Source organism: Salvelinus fontinalis, chromosome 3 (assembly GCF_029448725.1).
Source record: "Salvelinus fontinalis isolate EN_2023a chromosome 3, ASM2944872v1, whole genome shotgun sequence".
Classification (NCBI taxonomy): domain Eukaryota; kingdom Metazoa; phylum Chordata; class Actinopteri; order Salmoniformes; family Salmonidae; genus Salvelinus; species Salvelinus fontinalis.
The window spans coordinates 75060788-75084641 of NC_074667.1; the positions used below are offsets into that span (position 1 = coordinate 75060788).

The following is a 23854-nucleotide window of genomic DNA, read 5'->3' on the forward strand; positions in this document are numbered from 1 at the left end:
ATAATATAGAGGGGGTAGGGGTCCCTGAGGACCACTCAAAACCTTGCCCGCCTTGCCTAAAAATATGCAGGGGTTCCAGTACCCAAAAAAGGTTGAGAACCACTGCTATACACACTGCTGAACAAAAGAAACAAACATATGTTTGCGGGTTTCAATGGATCCAACAAATTGCTAGCAGATATTTTCCCTCGAGACTGTCTAGCCTGTCTTTATGTACATTAGAGACAACTACGCCGTTCAGTCTCTCTTGGCCCATGCTAGCCCGTAGCCAAGTCTTTAACCTGCGGGGTGCACTGAAACTCCTCTCAGCCTCACATGAAGACACTGGCACCACAAACAAAATTCTGATCATCACCTCAACTTGGTCAACCTACCCCTGCACCACTGGAAGCCTCCTGAGGACCTCTGCTGCTACAGGGGTATTTGTTGCAAAAGAGCGGCAACTGCACTGAAAGAGAATCTATGTTCAGCTCAGGGTACTGATGTAGAGACTCATCCAACTCCCCGGTGAGAAGCGCTCTTTCCAACTTTTGCAGGACATTTAGACTTTCCTGGTCAAAACGGTCGCCAAATTGAACCTCCACACCATCCAACACACACCCGGCCAAATACAAAGAAAAAGAAAACATAGAAATAAAGAAACTAGAATGCCCACCCTAGTCACACCCTGGCCTAACCAAAATAGAGAATAAAAACCTCTCTATGGCCAGGTCGTGACAGTACCCCACCCAAAGGTGCGGACTCCAGCCGCAAAACCTGACTCTAAAGGGGAGGGTCCGGGTGGGCCTTCTTTACGGCGGCGGCTCTGGTGCGGGACGTAGACCCCCCTCCACCTCTGGCTCCCCCCACTTTGGTGGCGCCTCTGGTGCGGGGACCCTCGCCGCCGACCCCGGACTGGGCACCCTCCGCTGGAGGCTCCGGACTGGAGGCTGTCGCTGGAGGCTCTGGACTGGAGAATGTCGCTGGAGGCTCCGGATTGGAGAACGTCGCTGGAGGCTCCGGACTGGAGGCCATCGCTGGAGGCTCCGGATTGGAGGCCGTCTCTGGAGTGGAGAGACACACAGGAGACCTGGCTCTGGGAGAAGGCACAGGACTCACCAGGCTGGGGAGACATACAGGAGGCTTCTTCCTTGGCCGAGGCACCGGATACACTGGGCCGTGGAGGCGCACTGGCGGTCTCGAGCGCAGAGCTGGCACAACCCGTTCTGGCTGGATGCCCACTTCCACCCGGCAAATGCGGGACGCTGGCACCGAGCTCACCGGCCTGTGAATGCTCAACTGAGACACAGTGCGCATCACCCCATAGCACGAGGCCTGACCAGTCACATACTCGCCACGGTAAGAACGGGGAGTTGGCTCAGGTCGCCAACCTAAGTCAGCCACACTCCCTGCCCCCCCCCCCCCCCCCCAAAAAAAATGTGGGGGGCTGCCTCTCGGGCTTCCTTGCCAGCCGTGTTCCCTCATAACGCTGCCGCTCCGCCTTAGCTGCCTCCAGTTCCTCCCTTGGACGGCAATACTCCCCAGCCTACTTCCAGGGTCCCTTACCATCCAGGAACTCTTCCCATGTCCAGGAGTCCTCTCTACCACGCTGCTTGGTCCTTTGGTGGTGGGAAGTTCTGTCACGGCTGTTGAAAGGAGAGGACCAAGGTGCAGCGTGGTGAGCGTACATTTTCTCTTTATTAATAAAAATGACGCCGAACAAAACAACAAACACTACAAAAACAAACCGTGAAGCTAAAGGCTATGTGCCCTAAACAAAAGTCAACTTCCCAAAAAAGAGCTACCTAAGTATGGTTCTCAATCAGAGACAACGATAGACAGCTGCCTCTGATTGAGAACCACACCCGGCCAAAGAAAAAGAAAACATAGAAATAAAGAAACTAGAATGCCCACCATAGTCACACCCTGGCCTAACCAAAATAGAGAATAAAAACCTCTCTATGGGCAGGGCGTGACAGGCGGTATGCAAATTGGAGTGGGTCTAAGGTTTCTGGAATAATGGTGTTAATGTGAGCCATTACCAGCCTTTCAAAGCACTTCATGGCTACGGACGTGAGTGCTACGGGTCTGTAGTCATTTAGGCAGGTTGCCTTAGTGTTCTTGGGCACAGGGACTATGGTGGACTGCTTGAAACACGTTGGTATTACAAACTCAAACATGGACATGTTGAAAATGTCAGTGAAGACACCTGCCAGTTGGTCAGCACATGCCCGGAGCAAATGTCCTGGTAATCCGTCTGGCCCCACGGCCTTGTGAATGTTGACCTGTTTAAAGGTCGTACTCAAGTCGGCTACGGAGAGCGTGATCACACAGTCGTCCGGAACAGCTGATGCTCTCATGCATGCCTCAGTGTTGCTTGCCTCGAAGCGAGCATAGAAGTGATTTAGCTCGTCTGGTAGGCTTGTGTCACTGGGCAGCTCGCGACTGTGCTTCCCTTTGTAGTCTGTAATAGTTTGCAAGCCCCCCCACATAAGACGAGCGTCGGAGCCGGTGTAGTACGATTCAATCTTAGCCCTGTATTGGCGCTTTGCCTGTTTGATGGTTCGTCGGAGGGCATAGCAGAATTTCTTATAAGCTTCCGGATTAGAGTCCCATCCCTTGAAAGCGGCAGCTCTACCCATTAGCTCAGTGCGAATGTTGCCTGTAATCCATGGCTTCAGGTTGGGGTATGTACGTACAGTCACTGTGGGGACGACGTCCTCAATGCACTTATTGATAAAGCTAGTGACTGATGTGGTGTACTCCTCAATGCCATCGGAAGAATCCCGGAACATGTTCCAGTCTGTGATAGCAAAACAGTCCTGTAGTTTAGCATCTGCTTCATCTGACCACTTTTTTATAGACTGAGTCACTGGTGTTTCCTGCTTTAATTTTTGCTTGTAAGCAGGAATCAGGAGGATAGAATTGTGGTCAGATTTACCTAATGGAGGTGCAGGGAGAGCTTTGTATGCATCTCTGTGTGTGGAGTACAGGTGATCTCAAATCTTTTTCCCTCTGGTTGCGCATTTAACATGTTGATAGAAATTAGGTAAAACGGATTTAAGTTTCCCTGCATTAAAGTCCCCGGCCACTGGGTGAGCGGTTTCCTGTTTTCTTATTTCCTTATAAAGCTGACTGAGTGCTGTTTTAGTGCCAGCATTCGTCTGTAGTGGTAAATAAACAGCCACGAAAAGTATAGATGAAAACTCTCTTGGCAAATAGTGTGGTCTACAGTTTATCATAAGATACTCAACTTCAGGCGAGCAAAATCTAGAGACTTCCTTAGATTTCGTGCACCAGATGTTGTTTACAAATATGTACAGACCCCCCCCCCCCCCCCCCCCACATTGTCTTACCGGAGTGTGCTGTTCTATCTAGCTGGTGCAGCGTATATCCCGCTAGCTGAATATCCATGTCATCGTTCAGCCACGATTCCATGAAACATAAGATGTTACAGTTTTTGATGTCCCGTTGGTAGGATATTCATCTAATTTACCTCGTAACTCGTCTAATTTATTGTCCAATGATTCTACGTTGGCAAGTGATATTGACGGTAACAGTAGCTTTCCCACTCGCCTTCTGCGGATCCTTACGAGGCACCCCGCTCTGTGTCCTCTTTCTCTTGCCAATGATGGGGATGTTGACTTTGTCGGGTGTTCGAAGTACGTCCTGTGCATTCAGGAGGATGTTCCCTAAGCAATATATAGGTCATTGTGATAACAGTTATAAGCTCAGGTACTGCTGGGATTCATACCCAGGGTCTCCTGTTTGCAAGACATGTGCATTCATCAGCTAACCCACAGTTCCCAACACATCTGCAATGCAGTTTGGCAAGCCCGCTCTTTGAAGGAGGTGGATGGCAGTTGGCTCAAACGTGTCAATTGCAATCTATGAAACTTGAAGAGTAATGTGGAAGTAATCTGGAAGTAATCTGGAAGTAATGTGGAAGTATAAGATGGTCCTTCAAAATACCACAATAAAAACGTTTTTATCGCTTTTGCCTATTTTCCATGTGTCCTATCTGTGCTTTGAATTCAAAACAGTTAACACAAACTAAGCTAGCAGTGTTGTTAAAAGTTCAATAAAAAAATGTTTTCAAAATGTTATTTAATTACCTTAGAATAACCTATAATTTATGTTCTCAGAATGTTAATAAAACCTCCCAGGAAAACTTTTAGGGAACTCCAAAAAATATTTCTCAGAACCTCCCTGCATTCTGTTCCCAGAACAGGCTATATTTGTATTTCCGTTGTCAGAATGTTTAAAAAACTTTACATTTTAACGGTCAGGAAACTTTATGGCTACGTTCCCAGAACCAATGGGAAACCAAAATCATACATTCCCACAACTTCCAAGGAACCAAATGTGCTAGCTGGGTAAGGTTTCTTACATTCATTGTCCTTCAAGTCTCTACAACCCATCCCTATTTTTCATGAATTAAACAACATTTATTAATAATTGAAATATCTTAAACTTCCACAATAATCTTCAAGTTTCATAGAGAGCAATAAACACAGTTGAGCCAACTTGGGTTTAATTTTCCAAACAGATAGCCTACAGATCAATAAAAGGTACATAATGATAGGTTCCTAGACAAATTGCACAATTCTACCCATCAGAGTAAGCTACTGTTGTATGCACATTTATTTTCTAGCCATGGGCATGCTGCATATCACTAAACAACAATAAATTGTTGATGTGGTTCTGCCAATTGATTCAAATACTTTTGAGTATTTTAATGGTTATTTGTCAAAACGAAAATAGTCTACCAAATTGTGTTTGAGAGTATTTTCAAATACTTATTTCGAACACTATTTTCAAATACCTGGGTTAAATGCATGGGAGTGTATTTGAGTCAGTGTATTTGAGTATTTTCAAATACTTTCCACGTGTATTTCCAAATACACTCAATATATTCAACTACTACTTTTCAAATAAAATATTTCTGAATTCTTATTTCAAATGTATGTGAAAGTAATTGAGATATTTTAAATAGTAATTGAACCCAGGTCTGGTTGCCTATATAGTGTTTTAACTGTAAAACTACTGAAGGCCCACCTGTAAGAAGAAAACACATTTGAAAATTTACAAAACCAGGGGCCATATGCACAAAGCATCTCAGAAAAAAAAAACTGTTTTCTCCCAACTCAGAGTAGGTTTAGGATGATGTTAAGTCACTGCTTAGACAAACTCTGAGCCAGGAGTAAAATCAACTCATAAAAGTTTATCTCAGCTGGTAATCACGCCAGCTGTGAACTCTATAGCACGCTTCAGACAACCACGGTGAAAAACTAATAATAATTTTCGCCCAACATGATCACTTTGCCTACCCTTAATTCTTGCCTAATATGTTATCACTCATATTTATTTATATTGACCAATTCTGATGGTTTTTAAAAGCAGAATTTTTACTAAATTATTGTTATATCAACACACTCCACTCCCGTTTAACAACTCTAACTCGTTTTGGCACTGTAGCTAACGCATCAAGTAACTTGCCGATAATGATGCAGACAATGTTCGAAAGGTCTTTTGATCGAACATAAGCCCTAGCCATCCGTTTGTATGACAGATATGTGATAACCATGTTTCCATACGGACGTTATTGTAAAGCCCTGTACGTTTTGTACAAAGCGCTGCCATAGATTTTTGAAGTAAGCTGTTCTTGGTTGATGACAGCGCGCCACACAGTGCAACCTGGTTTTTGGTGAATCATCTGCAACTGGACACATTTTCTAACACTGTTTTTTTTTCACCGAATCGAGAACGAAGAAAGTATTGCCAAGAACATCTTGGTTGAAAAATCTATAGTGGCTTTTTGTGTAGGGCTTTCCTGTACTGCTCAGTATGGACATTAAGTCATCACATATCTGGTGTACAAACTGGAAGCTACAGAAACCCCAGATGCCTTCAATTGCCAATTACAGGCATGCCCAATTTAGGCATACTTTTTAAGAATGTGCTCCAAAGGTATAACTTGAAAAAACATGATGTAGATAATTAAAGATTAACTTTTTAGGGATAGGGGGCAGCATTTTCACTTTGGATGAATAGCGTGCCCATTGTGAACTGCCTCCTACTCTGTCCCAGATGCTAATATATGCATATTATTATTACTATTGGATAGAAAACACTCTGAAGTTTCTAAAACTGTTTGAGGCTGGTTGTTTTTCAACTCATCGCCTATTCAAATCCCAGGAAGATATGGATTTGTTTGCACTTCCTACGCCTTCCACTAGATGTCAACAGTCGGTAGAACGTTGAATGAAGTTTATGCTGTGTTGTGGGGCCGGATGAGAGGGGAATGAGTCATTGGTCTGGCAGATTGCCAGTTCCTGGTCACGCGCATTCCACATGATATCGCCTTGCGTTCCATAACTTATACAGACACGAAGGAATGCTCCGGTTGGAACGTTATTGGATATATATGATAACAACATCCTGAAGATTGATTCTCTACTTAGTTTGACAAGTTTATTCGACCTGTGATATAACTTTTTTAAGTTTTCGTCCGACGTAATGCGTGACTTGCGCGAGCGTTTGGATATATTGCAAGCGCGTACTTGCAAAAGTAGCTATTTGGACATAAATAATTGACATTATTGAACAAAACAACAATTTATTGTCGAACTAGGATTCCTGGGAGTGCATTCTGATGAAGATTATCAAAGGTAAGGGAATATTTATGATGTAATTTCGTATTTCTGTTGACTCCAACATGGCGGAGAAATGTTGTTTTTATCTGAGCGCCGTCTCAGATTATTGCATCGTGTGCTTTTTCCGTAAATTTTTTTTTAAATCTGACACAGCGGTTGCATTAAGAACAAGTGTATCTTTAATTCTATGTAAAACATGTATCTTTCATCAAAGTGTATGATGGCTATTTCTGTTAATAGATGTGGCTCTCTGCAATTTCTCCGGATATTTTGGAGGCATTTCTGAACATGGCGCCAGTGTAAACTAAGATTTTTGGATATAAATATGCACATTATCGAACAAAAAATACATGTATTGTGTAACATGATGTCCTATGAGTGTCATCTGATGAAGATCATCAAAGGTTAGTGATTCATTTTATCTCTATTTCTGTTTTTGTGACTCCTATCTTTGGTTGGGAAAATGGCTGTGTGTTTTTGAACTTGGTGGTGATCTAACATAATCATATGTTGTGTTTTCGCTGTAAAGCATTTTTTAAATCGGACGCACTGGGTAGATTAACAAGATGTTTATCTTTCATTTGCTGTATTGGACTTGTTAATGTGTGAAAGCTACATATTTCAAAAAAATATTTTTGAATTTCCCGCGCTGCCTTTTCAGCGAAATGTTGTGGTGGGGTTCCGCTAGCGGAACGTGTGTCCTAGAAAGGCTAACCAGTTAAGAGTTACCAGCAGGTGTCTTAATAATAGAAAAGGGCAGCGAGTCAGTGGTTCCTGCGCCACATGGAATTGCTTTTGAGTTGTTAAAAAAGTCACAATTGGTTATTCCCCATCATTTGCAGCAACGTCAATGAGCATCATCACTGTCTTTCCTTTGCACTATCTCAAAATGTTGTGATTACCAGCTGAGATAAACTTTTATGAGTTGATTTTACTCCTGGCTATATGATCCTGAAAATAATGTTTTGATATTTATATATGATCCACCCATAAATAATCTAGACCTACATACAACAGTATCTCTTGCTTATTTGACAATGACTTCACAAGCCTATTTCACATGATATGCCTAAATTCTTCAACGCACTAGGCTAAAAAATGTACTTTAGGACAACTCATGAGGTCGCCTAAATTTCTGTCAACTAGGTGGGACTTTATTGACTAAAGAGGACTCATGCATAGCTTTTATTTTTACCAATAAGAGTAGGAGTAAAATGTCTCTATTAGAATTTCCGAACAATTTTCTACTCTTGAGACGCTTTGTGGATACGGGCCCGAAATGTACATACAGTATTATTTTCACAAAAGCTCGTAATAACAAGTTCTTGAAAACACAGGTCTGAAACACCAAAATGTAACACATTGATTAATTACATAAAAGTATATACTGCATTACCTTTAGGGTATGTACCCTTTACGGTATGTACCCTTTAGGGTACGGTTTTGTTATTAAAATGAAACTTCTTTATCCAGTATATATACCAGCATTTATAGTCCTGACAAGGAACTAAACAAATACTTTTTTGTTCTTATATCAGTTTGAATTTCATTCAAGAGTACATAATATTTAGTTTGTTTTTGATTTGCAATGCCCGATAACTGGTCAATGTCTCAGGATCACCTCCAAAGCTGTATCCAAATCCACCAGATGATGCTGAGCCACAAATTATTAGAACTACCTGGCTTGAACAACCACTGCCTGAGCCCAGTGATGCAAAAGTGGACAACCATATCAGGTTCAGACTATATGACCATGTCTTTCTGTCCCTTCAGTATGGGAGGTTGCTTTATATATTGAGTTTAGTCAGTCAGTCGGTCAGTCTGCCAGCTATCAGAGAACTCATAGTCAGAGCCCCTGCATAGTCACTCTCTGACACCTACAGAAACAGTTTACAGTATACTCCTAGTGGTGGAGACTGAGGTGGATCCTGGGAAACGGAGTCCTACAAGCTGTTTTTTTCAGTGGCAGCGGAGCTGGTGGTGCCGGAGCATTCTGCAGACTCTGTGCTGCGGGGGAAGTAGACGGTGGTCTTGTGTTCTTCGTAGGTGTCGATGTGTTTGAGGTGCACCACCATGTGCAGCGCATAGGCCAGGACCAGGAGAAGGATGAGGGAGGTGATCAGACCCATGAGGATAGCTGGGGTGAAGAACGTAGCGCAATCGCTGGCTGAGCCAAACTTGTTGGACAGCACATTGAACGATTGTATCTGTCGAGCAAAGAGAAATATAAAGATGAGATGTTAGAGTAAAGTAAACGATGCAACAAAGTAGGGCTGTAATGAAATCAGTATTGCAATATTTTTTCCATGGCAAAAATGAAAACAACGAAGCAGACAAAAGTTTTTGGTCCTTAAAAACATGCTGTATGTAAAATATTGTATGCTATACCTTGAAAAATAAATAATTGTGACTCTGGACGACAACATAATAATGTTTGTTTCCAACATGAGGGCTGTGTTCCTAAAGAAGTGAAGCCGCTTCGTGTGTTGTTTTCTTGCCAAGATACTAAGATTATCGCAATACTGGTATCGTCCCTGCTCTACAAAGATTACATTTATTTACTTTTATTTCAACAGGGAAGTCATATTGAAACTATAGTCTCTTTTGCAAATGAGCCCAGCACAATACGAAAACAAACACATCAATAGGCAATTATAGATAAACATAAATATACACAATATTCACATGAAATACACATTAAGATACAAAACACAGTCAATTAAAACAAACACTTTCTTCATTATAAAATCCTCTGTCACCTGTCTGAATTGCTCGAGGGACACCAAAGCATCCAACCGAAATGTATTTTGGAGATTTTTTAAAACATAGGGTGCAAGGAAGTTAAATGTAAATCTAAACAGTGAAGTTAAGTAAGTTGGAAGCTTGTGCAGCAGGGTTTTGTAAACAAAAAGAGTGTAATGATGTGATCTACGTGACTTCAAAAAGGTCCAGCCAACCTTTTGATAAAGAATGCAGTCTCCTGTGATCAAGGGGACTCGTTCGATTATAGAACCATCCGATGAGCCAATCTTACGAGAATTTGAAAACAACATGTATTTAAGCACAAGTTTTATATCAGTAAGGGCGTCCTGTACAGTTGCAAAATCAGACTATATAGCCTTGTCACAGCCAGGTCAGCAGTAGGGGAAATTGCTTTATTTACCAAAGATTTGAGAATCTTAGACAGACATGGAGGCCTGGAGATTGGATGATAATTATCAAGATCACTACCATCTCTGCCCTTATGGAGTGGCAGCACTGTTTTCCACACTTTTGGAATTTTTCATGATAACAATGTTAGATTTAAGATATAGGTTACTGAGCCAGCAATGAGGGGAGCAGCTAAAACAGGAAGCGCCCGTGCTTAGGTCTATCCAACGCTGGTCTGACCAATCGGATTCCACGCTTCAAGATTACTTAAATCACGTGGACTGGGATATGTTTCGGGTAACCTCAGATAATAACATTGACGTATACACTGACTCTGTGAGCGAGTAATAAGGAAGTGTGTAGGAGATGTTGTACCCACTGTGACATATTAAAACCTTCCCTAACCAGAAACCGTGGATAGATGGCAGCATTCGTGTAAAACTGAAAGCACGTACCACCGCATTTAATCATGGCAAGGCGACTGAAAATATGGCCGAACGACAAACAGTGTAGTTATTCCCTCCGTAAGGCAATCAAACAAGCAAAGTGTCAGTAGAGAGACAAAGTGGAGTCGCAATTCAATGGCTCAAACATGAGACGTATGTGGCAGAGATAACAGACAATCACAGATTACAAAAAGAAAACCAGCCCAGTCGCGGACATCGACGTCTTGCTTCCAGACAAATTAAACAACTTACTTTGCACGCTTTGAGGACAATACAGTGCCACCGACGCGGCCCGCTACCAAAGACTGTGGGCTCTCCTTCTCGTGGCCGACGTGAGAAAAACATTTAAACGTGTTAACCCTCGCAAGGCTGCCGGCCCAGACGGCATCTCTAGCCGCGTCCTCAGAGCATGCGCAGACCAGCTGGCTGGTGTGTTTACGGACATATTCAATCAATCCTTATCCCAGTCTGCTGTCCCCACATGCTTCAAGATGGCCACCATTGTTCCTGTTCCCAAGAAAGCTAAGGTAACTGAACTAAATGACTATCGCCCCCGTAGCACTCACTTGTCATCATGAAGTGCTTTGAGAGACTAGTCAAGGATCATATCACCTCCACCCTACCTGTCACTCTTGTCACAAGCCGGCTCATAGCCTGTGACAAAAATGAGGGGACACGAACAACAGGTATAGGCCAATTAAAAAGGTTCTTTATTCTAAACAAAGCTATTAACTTTAAACAAAGAAAAAGGAATGAGGTGTGGAAGTATCATAATGTAAGGTGTATGTAAAGTGCATGGATGTGTGAATCTGTGTGTGTGAATATGACTGAGTGAAAACTATGCAACACTACAAAGGAACAAACAAAACAGGATCGTACTTGGAGGAGCAGAGAGAGAGAGAGAAAGGTGATTAGTGAAGCAGTTTTATACCCTGAGCCCAGGTGGCTCCAATCACTAACGACCCTCCTCTGCCTGCAGGAGGAACCGCCACACATCCTGATTCAGTGTGACACTCTAGACCCACTTCAATTTGCTTACCACCCCAATAGGTCCACAGACGATGCAATCGCCATCACACTGCACACTGCCCTATCCCATCTGGACAAGAGGAATACATATGTATGAATGCTGTTCATTGACTACAGCTCAGCATTCAACACCATAGTACCCTCCAAACTCATCATTAAGCTTGAGACCCTGGGTCTCAACCCCGCCCTGTGCAACTGGGTCCTGGACTTCCTGACGGACCACCCCCAGGTGGTGAAAGTAGGAAACAACATCTCTCCCCCTCTGATCCTCAACACTGGGGCCCCACAAGGGTGGGTTCTCAGCCCCCTCCTGTACTCCCTGTTCACCCACGACTGCGTGGCCATGCACGCCTCCAACTCAATCATCAAGTTTGCAGACGACATAAGAGTGGCTTGACTACCAACAACGACGAGACAGCCTACAGGGAGGAGGTGAGGGCCCTCGGAGTGTGGTGTCAGGAAAATAACCTCTCACTCAATGTCAGCAAAACAAAAGAGATGATCGTGGACTTCAGGAAACAGCAAAGGGAGCACCCCCCTAACCACATCGACGGGGCAGCAGTGGAGAAGGTGGAACGTTTTAAGTTCCTCGGTGTACATATCACAGACAAACTGAAATGGTCCACACACACAGACAGTGTGGTGAAAAAGGCGCAACAGCGCCTCCTCAACCTCAGGAGGCTAAAAAAAATGTGGCTTGTCACCGAAAACCCTCACTAACTTTTACAGGTGCACAATTGAGGGCTTCCTGTCAGGCTGTATAACGCCTGGTAAGACAACTGCACCGCCCACAACCGCAAGGCTCTCCAGAGGGTGGTGTGGTCTGCACAACGCATCACCGGGGACAAACTACCTGCCCTTCAGGACACCTACAACACCCGATGTCACAGGAAGGCAAAAAATATCATCAAGGAGAACAACCACCCGAGCCACTGCCTGTTCACCCCGCTACCATCCAGAAGGCGAGGTCAGTACAGGTGCATCAAAGCTGGGACAGAGAGATTGAAAAACAGCTTCTATCTCAAGGCCATCAGATTGTTAAACAGCCACCACTAGCACAGAGAGGCGGCTGCCTACCTACAGACTTGATATCATTAGCCATTTTAATAAATGGAACACTAGTCACTTTAATAATACCACTTTAAGAATGTTTACATATCTCACATTACTCATCTCGTATGGATATAATGTATACTGTATCCATCACTATCTATTCTTTACTACCTATTGCATCTTAGCCACTCTGTCACTGCTCATCCATATATTTAATACTATATATTCTTATCCCATTCCTTTACTAGATTGTGTGTATTGGTTTTGTAGTGGAATTTTTTAGATATTAAGTTTTGTTGTGGAATTGTTAGATACTACCTGTTAGATACTGCTGCACTGTCGGATCTAGAAGCATAAGCAATTTGCTACACTCACAATAACATCTGCTAACCATGTCTATGTGACCAATAACATTTGATTTGAAGTACAGAATGCCGAAATGCAATAACTTGACGACCATTTTCTGAGTTAATCTGCAAAATGTCAGAATCAGCGTTAAGCCCACTCTTAGAGATAGTATGGCTAGACGGTCTTTGAAAAAGATAGCCCGCTGAAATAAAATGACAATTAAATGCATCAATGATGGCATTTTTGTCCGTAATGGGACCAGAATGAATTTGTTGGGGCGGAGAGTAGGAAGTGCAACCCTTTAGAGATTTGACAGTTTTCCAGAATTTAGCCAGATTCCCTTTACAACACAGATTGCCAATCTGGGCCTAAAGCTGTGTTCCTGGCCTTGACCCAGGCAACATTTCTCTTGTGACTGACTTTAGATCAGGAGTGAACCAGGCATTCGAACTACCTTTACTATCAGAGTTTTGAAGGGGGCATGATTATCTACAATAGTATTGAAGACATTTGCAAAAAAGCTTCAAGCTAAATCAGCTTAGGGATAGCTGAGATACAATCGAAGTCACTAAAATAAAGATTATGTAAAAAAAAAAATAATAAGCTTTTTAAATGTCCTCTCAGTGATGACACGAGGCTTAGATTTATGCATTCTCATATCTCTGACACAGACAACTGGCCAACGGTCACTAAAATCCAGTGAGAAAACCCCACTATCAACATATTTATATGGAGTATTCGTCAAAATAAGATCAATCAGGGTAGATTTCGATGGATGTTTAGGATTGGGCTGTGTAGGCTCAGTTATCAGCTGAGACAGGTTTAGGATTGGGCCGTGTAGGTTCAGTTATCAGCTGAGACAGGTTTAGGATTGGGCCGTGTAGGCTCAGTTATCAGCTGAGACAGGTTTAGGATTGGGCCGTGTAGGCTCAGTTATCAGCTGAGACAGGTTTAGGATTGGGCCGTGTAGGCTCAGTTATCAGCTGAGACAGGTTTAGGATTGGGCCGTGTAGGTTCAGTTATCAGCTGAGACAGGTTTAGGATTGGGCCGTGTAGGCTCAGTTATCAGCTGAGACAGGTTTAGGATTGGGCCGTGTAGGCTCAGTTATCAGCTGAGACAGGTTTAGGATTGGGCCGTGTAGGTTCAGTTATCAGCTGAGACAGGTTTAGGATTGGGCCGTGTAGGCTCAGTTATCAGCTGAGACAGGTTTAGGATTGGGCCGTGTAGGCTCAGTTATCAGCTGAGACAGGTTTAGGACTGGGCCGTGTAGGTTCAGTTATCAGCTGAGACGGGTTAAGCTCAGAGCAAATATCTTTTAGCGTATCTGACAATATTAGAATCTCCCAAAATGAATAGTTCCTATTTACCATACTTAGCAATTCAGATAAATTGTTAAGAGAACATGAAGAAGCCGAGAGGGGCGATACACTCCTACTAGTGTCAGCTGGTTATTAGGACTAAGGCCCACATTAAAAACAAGACAACTAGTGTCAGCTGGTTATTAGGACCAAGGCCCACATTAAGAACAAGACAACTAGTGTCAGCTGGTTATTAGGACCAAGGCCCACATTAAGGACAAGACAACTAGTGTCAGCTGGTTATTAGGACCAAGGCCCACATTAAGAACAAGACAACTAGTGTCAGCTGGTTACTAGGACCAAGGCCCACATTAAGGACAAGACAACTAGTGTCAGCTGGTTATTAGGACCAAGGCCCACATTAAGAACAAGACAACTAGTGTCAGCTGGTTATTAGGACCAAGGCCCACATTAAGAATAAGACAACTAGTGTCAGCTGGTTATTAGGACCAAGGCCCACATTAAGGACAAGACAACTAGTGTCAGCTGGTTATTAGGACCAAGGCCCACATTAAGGACAAGACAACTAGTGTCAGCTGGTTATTAGGACCAAGGCCCACATTAAGGACAAGACAACTAGTGTCAGCTGGTTATTAGGACCAAGGCCCACATTAAGAACAAGACAACTAGTGTCAGCTGGTTATTAGGACCAAGGCCCACATTAAGAACAAGACAACTAGTGTCAGCTGGATATTAGGACCAAGGCCCACATTAAGAACAAGACAACTAGTGTCAGCTGGTTATTAGGACCAAGGCCCACATTAAGGACAAGACAACTAGTGTCAGCTGGTTATTAGGACCAAGGCCCACATTAAGAACAAGACAACTAGTGTCAGCTGGTTATTAGGACCAAGGCCCACATTAAGGACAAGACAACTAGTGTCAGCTGGTAATTAGGACCAAGGCCCACATTAAGAACAAGACAACTAGTGTCAGCTGGTTATTAGGACTAAGGCCCACATTAAGGACAAGACAACTAGTGTCAGCTGGTTATTAGGACCAAGGCCCACATTAAGAACAAGACAACTAGTGTCAGCTGGTTATTAGGACCAAGGCCCACATTAAGGACAAGACAACTAGTGTCAGCTGGTAATTAGGACCAAGGCCCACATTAAGAACAAGACAACTAGTGTCAGCTGGTTATTAGGACCAAGGCCCACATTAAGAACAAGACAACTAGTGTCAGCTGGTTATTAGGACCAAGGCCCACATTAAGAACAAAACAACCAAAATGCTTAGGGACAGAGGTAGCAAGAGATACAAAAATATTTGAATGGTCAATATGGCAACCCCCCCACCTCTTCCTATTCTGTCCCATCTATAATCATTATAACCAGATAGAGACACATCAGAGTCCAGCACAGAATTATTTTAGAAATTACCAGAATGTCCACATTGGATTCAGAAGCCAGAATTTCAATAAAATCCATCTTTTAAATCAAAGTTCTGGAATTTACATGAACTAATCCTAGACCGCAGCTGCCGGATTTCAGGTCAGATGGAGTCTCTAATACAAGCATGCTAGGATCAGGAAAGGGGTTTCTAAAACCCCTTATTTGAAAATACCATGGGATTGGTTTGAATTGGCATAGGTACAAGATTGTCTAGAACCATTGGGCCTATGCCTCGAGTGAGGACATGGGTTAAAAATAAGAGTCAATGAGGGTTACCTGTTGCGGGCCTGCAGTATGACGACAATGCTGATAATTTATGGTTGTCTCAGCGCAGCACATAAAGGATATGATATCCTTTTTTAATCTTGTAGATTTTTATATATCATGTAGCTCTTTAAGAAACCAAACATGAATCTTTCTGGGTTCATACACAAACACAATAAAAAACAATACAATAAATAACAAGGTATTGTTATGGTATAAAAAAGGATGCCACCTAGAGGTATAACTAGGGACTGCCCTGTATTATGACGAGTTGAATGAAGCCACACTCAAGTTGCAGTTCTGTTTACAGATCATTCATGATTATTTTACCAAAAGGTTTTAACAAACAATTCAAGTTATCCAGTTATTCACTACAATTCAACAGGAGTAGCTGCCGAGTTCCAACAGAACCCTCAGAACATGCGCCCCTATTAAAACGTGCCTCGCCCTCCTGCCATAAAACGATGCCTCCCTGTAAAATGAATGCATAACAACCTGGAAGTCTGTGAAGGTGATGTGCCAGTTTGCAGAGTTGTCTGTGATGGAGCTGGGTACGAGCAGCGTGTCGTACTTCTGCAGACTGCTGACGTGCTGACAGTGGTAGGAGTGGGTACTAGGAGCGTAAACCTCGGTGGCGTTGAATGTTGCCTCATGGGTCCAGTTGTAGTGGATGTGTACGCTGTCCAGAGTGAACCAGTTCTGCCCTGCCGACTCATAGAATGTGTTGGACATTTGTAGTCTGTTGGAACAGTGCATACATTGATTACACAATTACATTTGAGTAATTTAGCAGATGCTCTTATCAAGAGAGACTTACAGTCAGTGTACAGTACAATAAATAAATATCAAGTATCACAACCAAAATGGACCCCGCACAATATACTTCAGACCAAGTGTTTTATTTACCTACATGTGACCTGACAAGGAAATCCATGGGCCAATCTATTATTTGCAAAATGGTCCTTAAAGCCTAGCACTGGCTATAAAAAATAATGAAGAGGCAAACCTAATTGCAAGTCCTCTCAAGTCCTCCACATCTCCGAAACGTAGTACAAGCCTGGTGGAAAAACAAGGTTCAATAGTACTATCGAATGAATTAATCAATTAATGACATTTTATTTTTGTGTTAAATTGCCAGTTGGCAACCCATTCCTCATTGGATTAATTGACACATAAACAAATATTACAATAATTCCCTCTGATAATTCAGTGATAATTCTTCTTCCGGTGTTCTCTGTCATTACTTAATCCTTCGAAAATGGAGGATAGCGAGGAAGAGTAATGTATCGGGAAGGGCAGGAGGAATATCTACAGCCGCTAAGCAGACATACGTAGCTTTGTCTTTGCTGCACATAGAGCCTTTGGTGTCCACTGGTGCATCGGGGCCGAAGGCCTTCTCTGTGAGATCCACTAAGGTGCTGTTCCTGAACCTGATAGCAAGCTTCCTGGCCCTAAACAGGATACATGTTTTGCTGTTGTAAACCACGCCCAGAGGAGAGTAAGGAAGAATGCTGGATGTCTGTAGTAGGCTCCGTTTGGTTCTGTGTGGGGAGTCCAGCTGCCACTCATAGGGCTGACGGTGGGAAAGAGAGGATGAAACAGGAAGGGGGGAAAGAGGGAGAGAGATAGCAGAAGAGACAGAGGGGAAGACAAAAGAAAATAAGAAAGGGAGAAGGAGAGGTAGAAATAGATAAGATGGTGGCTCACTGATTGACAAACAACAGTAATCTGAAAAACTATTACAGATTGCTTTTTCATCTCATTGTGGGGTCTACAGTGGGCGTTCATTGACCAATAAGACTTTGTGTAAAGGTGTTGTTGTTAGGAATAATCTAATCTATTTATAATTTTATGTTGAAATTAAATCTAATGGTTTATCTCACTGAGACTAAGCCTTCTGTCTGGGATTAGTTTCAGACGGCTGGGAATAAAAGCTTTTTTCATGAACAACGCCATATTGGATTCCTAGAAACGTCAGTCTCTAGTGTCTAATCACACACACAGTAGTCTATATCTCCCTTCTCTGAAGTGTGCACTCGTTCACTATTTTCTGCAAATCTGGTAGAGGCATTGGCTAGTGGGAGTTTCCACCATATTTGTTGTACCAGTCATCTCCTTTCAAGTCAGTGAAGTGAAGTGAACAAGTGCACACTTCGGGAGGAAGGAAAGATAATAATTGGGACCTGCAGGACTCTCCTGAGAGGGTCCTCCGCTATAAGCGAAGAACTCTCCCCATCGGAAGCAGCACTGTGGCTCTGGGCAGCCAACCCATCTGTATACAAGGAGAAAGAGAGACATTTTATTAAATAAAATATTTAGAACTTATAAAGAAATTATCAAATTAATATTAACAATGTGTCACTACTACTACACCAGTGTCACTATTACACAGATAAATTAACAACACAAGGTGAAGTGCTACCAGTGAATTTAGTGTATTTTTTTATACACATACCATTAAACAAACAATTCAAAACATTTACATAATCCATTGACAATAAGGGAAAATAACTCACTGTTTTGAACCCTGATATCTTGGGATGTGGGCCCCGCTAAACTGTAAACATACAAAAAATAAATGATTATTTCAGATGATATAGAAGTAGCCTATAAGGTACTGGACAGTGAACATCAACGTAAATATCCCTTATAGTATTACTAGGACTGTAGATGTAGAGACAATGGTAGATTGAACATAACATCATTAAAATAAAAAGTATTTAATATTAATGTCACAAATGTATAATTTGTACAGTTCTTTATTTAAAATGTAGTTATTTGTTACATTTAAAACCTATCAGTACTACTTATTTCTCTGTGAGTGAGGCGGATATATAACATTTAGCAAATAAAACATGATTTTTTGTCTCTCTGAAATTAAACCATCAAGTGATAGATTTTAAACAAATACATGTCTGTCTTTGAACAACCCCATGCCATGATCAGATAGTGGAACAAACACGCCAATCTCTTTCAGAATTTCTTAAAAAGATAAAAGGTAATTTACCAACAAATCTTCCCAGACCGTGGTGTCCTGACTGTGAACCAGGGGAACTAGCAGCCAGACCATGGTGTCCTGACTGTGAACCAGGGGAGCTAGCAGCCAGACCATGGTGTCCTGACTGTGAACCAGGGGAGCTAGCAGCCAGACCATGGTGTCCTGACTGTGAACCAGGGGAACTAGCAGCCAGACCATGGGGTCCTGACTGTGAACCAGGGGAACTAGCAGCCAGACCATGGTGTCCTGACTGGGAATCAGGGGAGCTAGCAGCCAGACCATGGTGTCCTGACTGAACCAGGGGAACTAGCAGCCAGACCATGGTGTCCTGACTGTGAACCAGGGGAACTAGCAGCCAGACCATGGTGTCCTGACTGTGAACCAGGGGAACTAGCAGCCAGACCATGGTGTCCTGACTGAACCAGGGGAACTAGCAGCCAGACCATGGTGTCCTGACTGTGAACCAGGGGAGCTAGCAGCCAGACCATGGTGTCCTGACTGTGAACCAGGGGAACTAGCAGCCAGACCATGGTGTCCTGACTGAACCAGGGGAACTAGCAGCCAGACCGTGGTGTCCTGACTGTGAACCAGGGGAACTAGCAGCCAGACCGTGGTGTCCTGACTGTGAACCAGGGGAACTAGCAGCCAGACCGTGGTGTCCTGACTGTGAACCAGGGGAGCTAGCAGCCAGACCGTGGTGTCCTGACTGTGAACCAGGGGAACTAGCAGCCAGACCATGGTGTCCTGACTGTGAACCAGGGGAACTAGCAGCCAGACCATGGTGTCCTGACTGTGAACCAGGGGAACTAGCAGCCAGACCATGGTGTCCTGACTGTGAACCAGGGGAACTAGCAGCCAGACCATGGTGTCCTGACTGTGAACCAGGGGAACTAGCAGCCAGACCATGGTGTCCTGACTGTGAACCAGGGGAGCTAGCAGCCAGACCATGGTGTCCTGACTGTGAACCAGGGGAGCTAGCAGCCATACCATGGTGTCCTGGCTGTGAACCAGGGGAACTAGCAGCCAGACCATGGTGTCCTGGCTGTGAACCAGGGGAACTAGCAGCCAGACCATGGTGTCCTGACTGTGAACCAGGGGAACTAGCAGCCAGACCATGGTGTCCTGACTGTGAACCAGGGGAACTAGCAGCCAGACCATGGTGTCCTGACTGTGAACCAGGGGAACTAGCAGCCAGACCATGGTGTCCTGACTGTGAACCAGGGGAACTAGCAGCCAGACCATGGTGTCCTGACTGTGAACCAGGGGAACTAGCAGCCAGACCATGGTGTCCTGACTGTGAACCAGGGGAACTAGCAGCCAGACCATGGTATCCTGACTGTGAACCAGGGGAGCTAGCAGCCAGACCATGGTGTCCTGACTGTGAACCAGGGGAACTAGCAGCCAGACCATGGTGTCCTGACTGTGAACCAGGGGAACTAGCAGCCAGACCATGGTGTCCTTACTGGGAACCAGGGGAACTAGCAGCCAGACCATGGTATCCTTACTGGGAATCAGGGGAGCTACCAGCCAGACCATGGTATCCTCATTGGGGCTAAGGGGGGTTAGCGTAGACTGTCTGCCCACCAGATCTGAGGAAGCTACCTGGACTGGCAGGCAGCAGTGTTGGAGTCCTCTGGAAGTAAACTGAAATTCCAATGTTCTTCATTTGAATTGGAATTTCAGTTAACTTCCTGAATTGAAATGGAATTGACTCCAACCCTGACTGACAAACATTAGCAGTGTAATTTTAGCACTAGCCTGTAGTCTGTAAAAAAGCGTCTCGGTACTTTTATATCAATGCAAATTTCAGCAATGTAATGTACAAAGCACATTTTCTACAGCTTTCGTCTTCGGGTGTCGAGTAGAATTCTCCATTGGACCATTACTAGGCTATTAGAGCAGTGGGTAGTTCGCATCTATAGTTTACCCAGTCATAATCCAATGCAGAGTCTGGCGCTTGCAACCGCAGGATAGTGTGTTTGATTCCCAGGACCACCCGTAAGTAAAATGTATGCAAGCGTGACTGTAAGTCACTTTGGATAAAAGCGCTGCTAAATAGTATTTATATTACATTGTGCTTATATTCTGCATGAATCAGAATTCCTTATCTGATTCGTTCATCACTTCATAAAGCATGACCCTGCAGTAAGGCACTGCATTGTGTGTGGCGATTTGTTTAATACTATTGCAGAGAGGCATATACTACTGTAATACTATGTTGTCTATAACAGGAATAGATAATATTCAGTGTACCTCAGTGTAAAAGTGTAATTATCTGACATTTGTTATTGAAAGCCCATCTGTGGCTGTATCTCTGTTTGCGTGGTTCAGTGATGTAACAATACATTTGGGACTTGATAAGGAGTGAGTGCTCTGTCTTCTTTTCACCAGCAGATGCCATTGTTACGTAATAAAAAGTGACAGAACACTGAGTAGTCATTTATCTGAACACAAATGTCAACCTGAATTTGCTACACAGACCTACACGGCCTCATCAAAACCACTAACCCAAGCAAATATGTAGCTTTCATTCAAACGACTGAACCGATTGTGATGATCTACAGGGGATAAAGAAATCCTCTCCTACCTCTGTCCCCACCCCACCCTACACATCAGCTTACAAATCCACTCTGTACTCTACCCTGCTGCTGTCATTGACTGGCTGCAACATAGCATGTCGTGGACCAGCCATTACATAATAAATATGATCCACTGATCATCTCTCTCACTCACCTCACAATGCCAGACATGTCATGTATTCTGTGAGGGTAAGTTTGAAGATAAGAGGGGCTGCTTTTAGACTTCCACCTGTGCTCAGACTAACGCCTGCACTGCCTTACATGTTGCCACCAATGCCCTTGAGGCAATATGTTGCCAATTACATTCTGTTTTTGTATGAAGTTAAATGTTCCCTAATAGATGAGCCCAAGGTGTTGGGAGACAGGGCGGAGAATAATTACTTTGGTAAACAGGTCGGTTGTGGGGGGGGGGTTGATCTTTTCAGTTAAAGATCGAACATGTTAAGCAGTATTGTCCATGTATAGTTTGTTCCTAAATGCACAAAAGACACATTGACAAGTGAAATGAGCCTGAAAATGTGTTTTATTGATTATGTTTCAGGATTATTGCATTTGGAATGATCCTGACCTCTCGGATCATCAGGTGACTTTGTTTACTGTATTCTATGTTTTCATCACCTGATTAAATCACATTATAAATTGGGTGGTTCAAGCCCTGAATGCTGGTTGGCTGTCAGCCCTGGTATATCAGACCATATACCATGGGTATGACAAAACATGTATTTTTACTGCTCTAATTACATTGGTAACCAGTTTATAATAGCAATAAGGCACTGCAGGGTTTGTGGTATGTGGCCAATATACCACAGCTAAGGGCTGTATCCAGGCACTCCGCGTTTCGGCGTGCGCAAGAACACCCCTTAGCCGTGGTATATTGTCCATATACCACACCCCTTCACGTTTATTGGTTAAATTTCACATTATCACATAGCTACCCTACTGGGAGCATTATAAGCCCATTCTTTGTATTCAGGGCATGTTTACAGGCATCTGAATTGAAATATCAATAAAATATGATATGAAGAAATGTATAAACAGTACATGCACAATACTGCCTAACATTTTAGCTTAACATCTGATGTTATATTTAGATATAAAGCCCCTGTGCTGTCTATTCAAGAAAGGTTGACTGGAGGCTGCTGGAGCCTAGGCAGCAGCAGCTGGGGCAAATGTCAGGGTTATGACAAAATGCCACATGCCAAAACAGGATGATTAAGAAGTCAGCAGGGTTCAGAAGGTAGGGGTATTCAAGGCATCTACCGGGCAATCTGCTATGTCATATTTCAGTCAAAATATGGTGGATCCGGCTCCCCCAGACTACTGCATTCATTAAAGTTATACAAAATACAATTCATGAGATATTATTTCCATGTTCTTAAAATGAACTGCAATAATCCCATTGTCATTCACTATAACCAAAATCAATGAATTGCTGTCCAATGGAATACTACAAACAAATACATTAATTTACTATAACAATCTGTATCCTTTTCGTCATATTATATTCAATATATTCAACTGTAAAACTAATGAAAATAACGTTTCTGTGTTCCAGAAATAACAAAAGGTTTTTATGTGATTACTGTTTTTACATTTTGATTATTTGAGTGGCAGCCGTGCCAGACATATTGAGGTGAATAGCATAGAATAAAATAGAAGAGAATTCCTCCATCTAGCATCTTACGGAGCTGTACTCAAATAGTGGAATTCTCAGAGGAAGGCTGTCTGCAGTATACAGCACACATAATTTGACTCCATCTCATCTCTGATGTAGCAACATGCATCCCTGTTTATTTTTTGTAGTGCATATATGGATTTGCCCAGTAAACTGATGCCTTCAGAGCAACACCTATGCATTTTCTCTTGTATTTCACTGACAGAGCCCTAGTAGCTACATTTGCATTGCAGATGTGCACACTACAGTATCGTACCCTACAGTAACAGTGCAGCACATCTCAAATGTACAAGAGGGGAATCACTATCACAATGGTTACAGATGATACGAGATCATGCTTTTTACAGATTCACAAACGCATTCTAAAACGGTATCTTTCTCCTCATTCCCACGGTCTCATCACACTATAAAAGACCCTCGTTCTCCGCCTCCGTCTGCACAGCATCCATCCATCGCCCTGCCTGACTCCAGCCTAGAGTTGAAATAGCTCCTTTCACACCTACCTTTTTTCCACAACCGCAGACACTTGATCAAAGGACAAAGAGAGCTGCAGAGAATAAACGACAGAAAATAAATAAAAATACATAAAGAAGTCTTGTTTTGCCATGGAGCCGGCCAGGTGAGACTGCCACAGTTGATGACTGCTTCATAACGTTCTTCGATAAGAGCCGAAGCTTGAACCTAATGATGGACACGGGCAGCAGCCAATAGGCATCTAGAGGGAGGGGTAATGATGTGTCACGGTCACACCCACTCAGAACACACGCACACAAAGCCCATGAGCTGCTCTCAACAAAACTGATTCATAAATACACAGATACTTATTTGTTCAAGGTCAGTATGCTTGCCGGGATTTTTTTTCGATAGGGAAGGCACCCCCATGATTAAATGACCTAGATACGATGCTATCTCTATTGGAATTAA

The 23854-nt window shown here is 43.2% G+C and overlaps 1 protein-coding gene across 1 annotated transcript; it reads right to left on the reverse strand.

Moving 5' to 3' along the window:
* Positions 1 to 4496: 4496 nt before the first annotated feature.
* Positions 4497 to 23619, reverse strand: LOC129851456 (V-type proton ATPase subunit S1-like). Its single transcript, XM_055918007.1, has 7 exons — positions 23434 to 23619; positions 18195 to 18235; positions 17862 to 17950; positions 17010 to 17251; positions 16685 to 16735; positions 16174 to 16417; positions 4497 to 8842 (listed from the first exon to the last, which is right to left on the reverse strand). The coding sequence occupies exons 1-7, from the start codon at positions 23535 to 23537 to the stop codon at positions 8579 to 8581; spliced, it is 1035 nt and encodes a 344-aa protein (XP_055773982.1). The 5' UTR covers positions 23538 to 23619; the 3' UTR covers positions 4497 to 8578.
* Positions 23620 to 23854: the final 235 nt, after the last annotated feature.

Coding starts and splice junctions, on each gene's coding strand:
- LOC129851456 (XM_055918007.1), bottom strand. CDS start 23,537: ATGGCAAAACAAGACTTCTTTATGTATTTTTATTTATTTTCTGTCGTT. Junction 18,236..23,433: donor TCTGCGGTTGTGGAAAAAAG/GTAGGTGTGAAA, acceptor GTATGTTTACAG/TTTAGCGGGGCCCACATCCC. Junction 16,418..16,684: donor TTGAGAGGACTTGCAATTAG/GTTTGCCTCTTC, acceptor CTGTTCCAACAG/ACTACAAATGTCCAACACAT.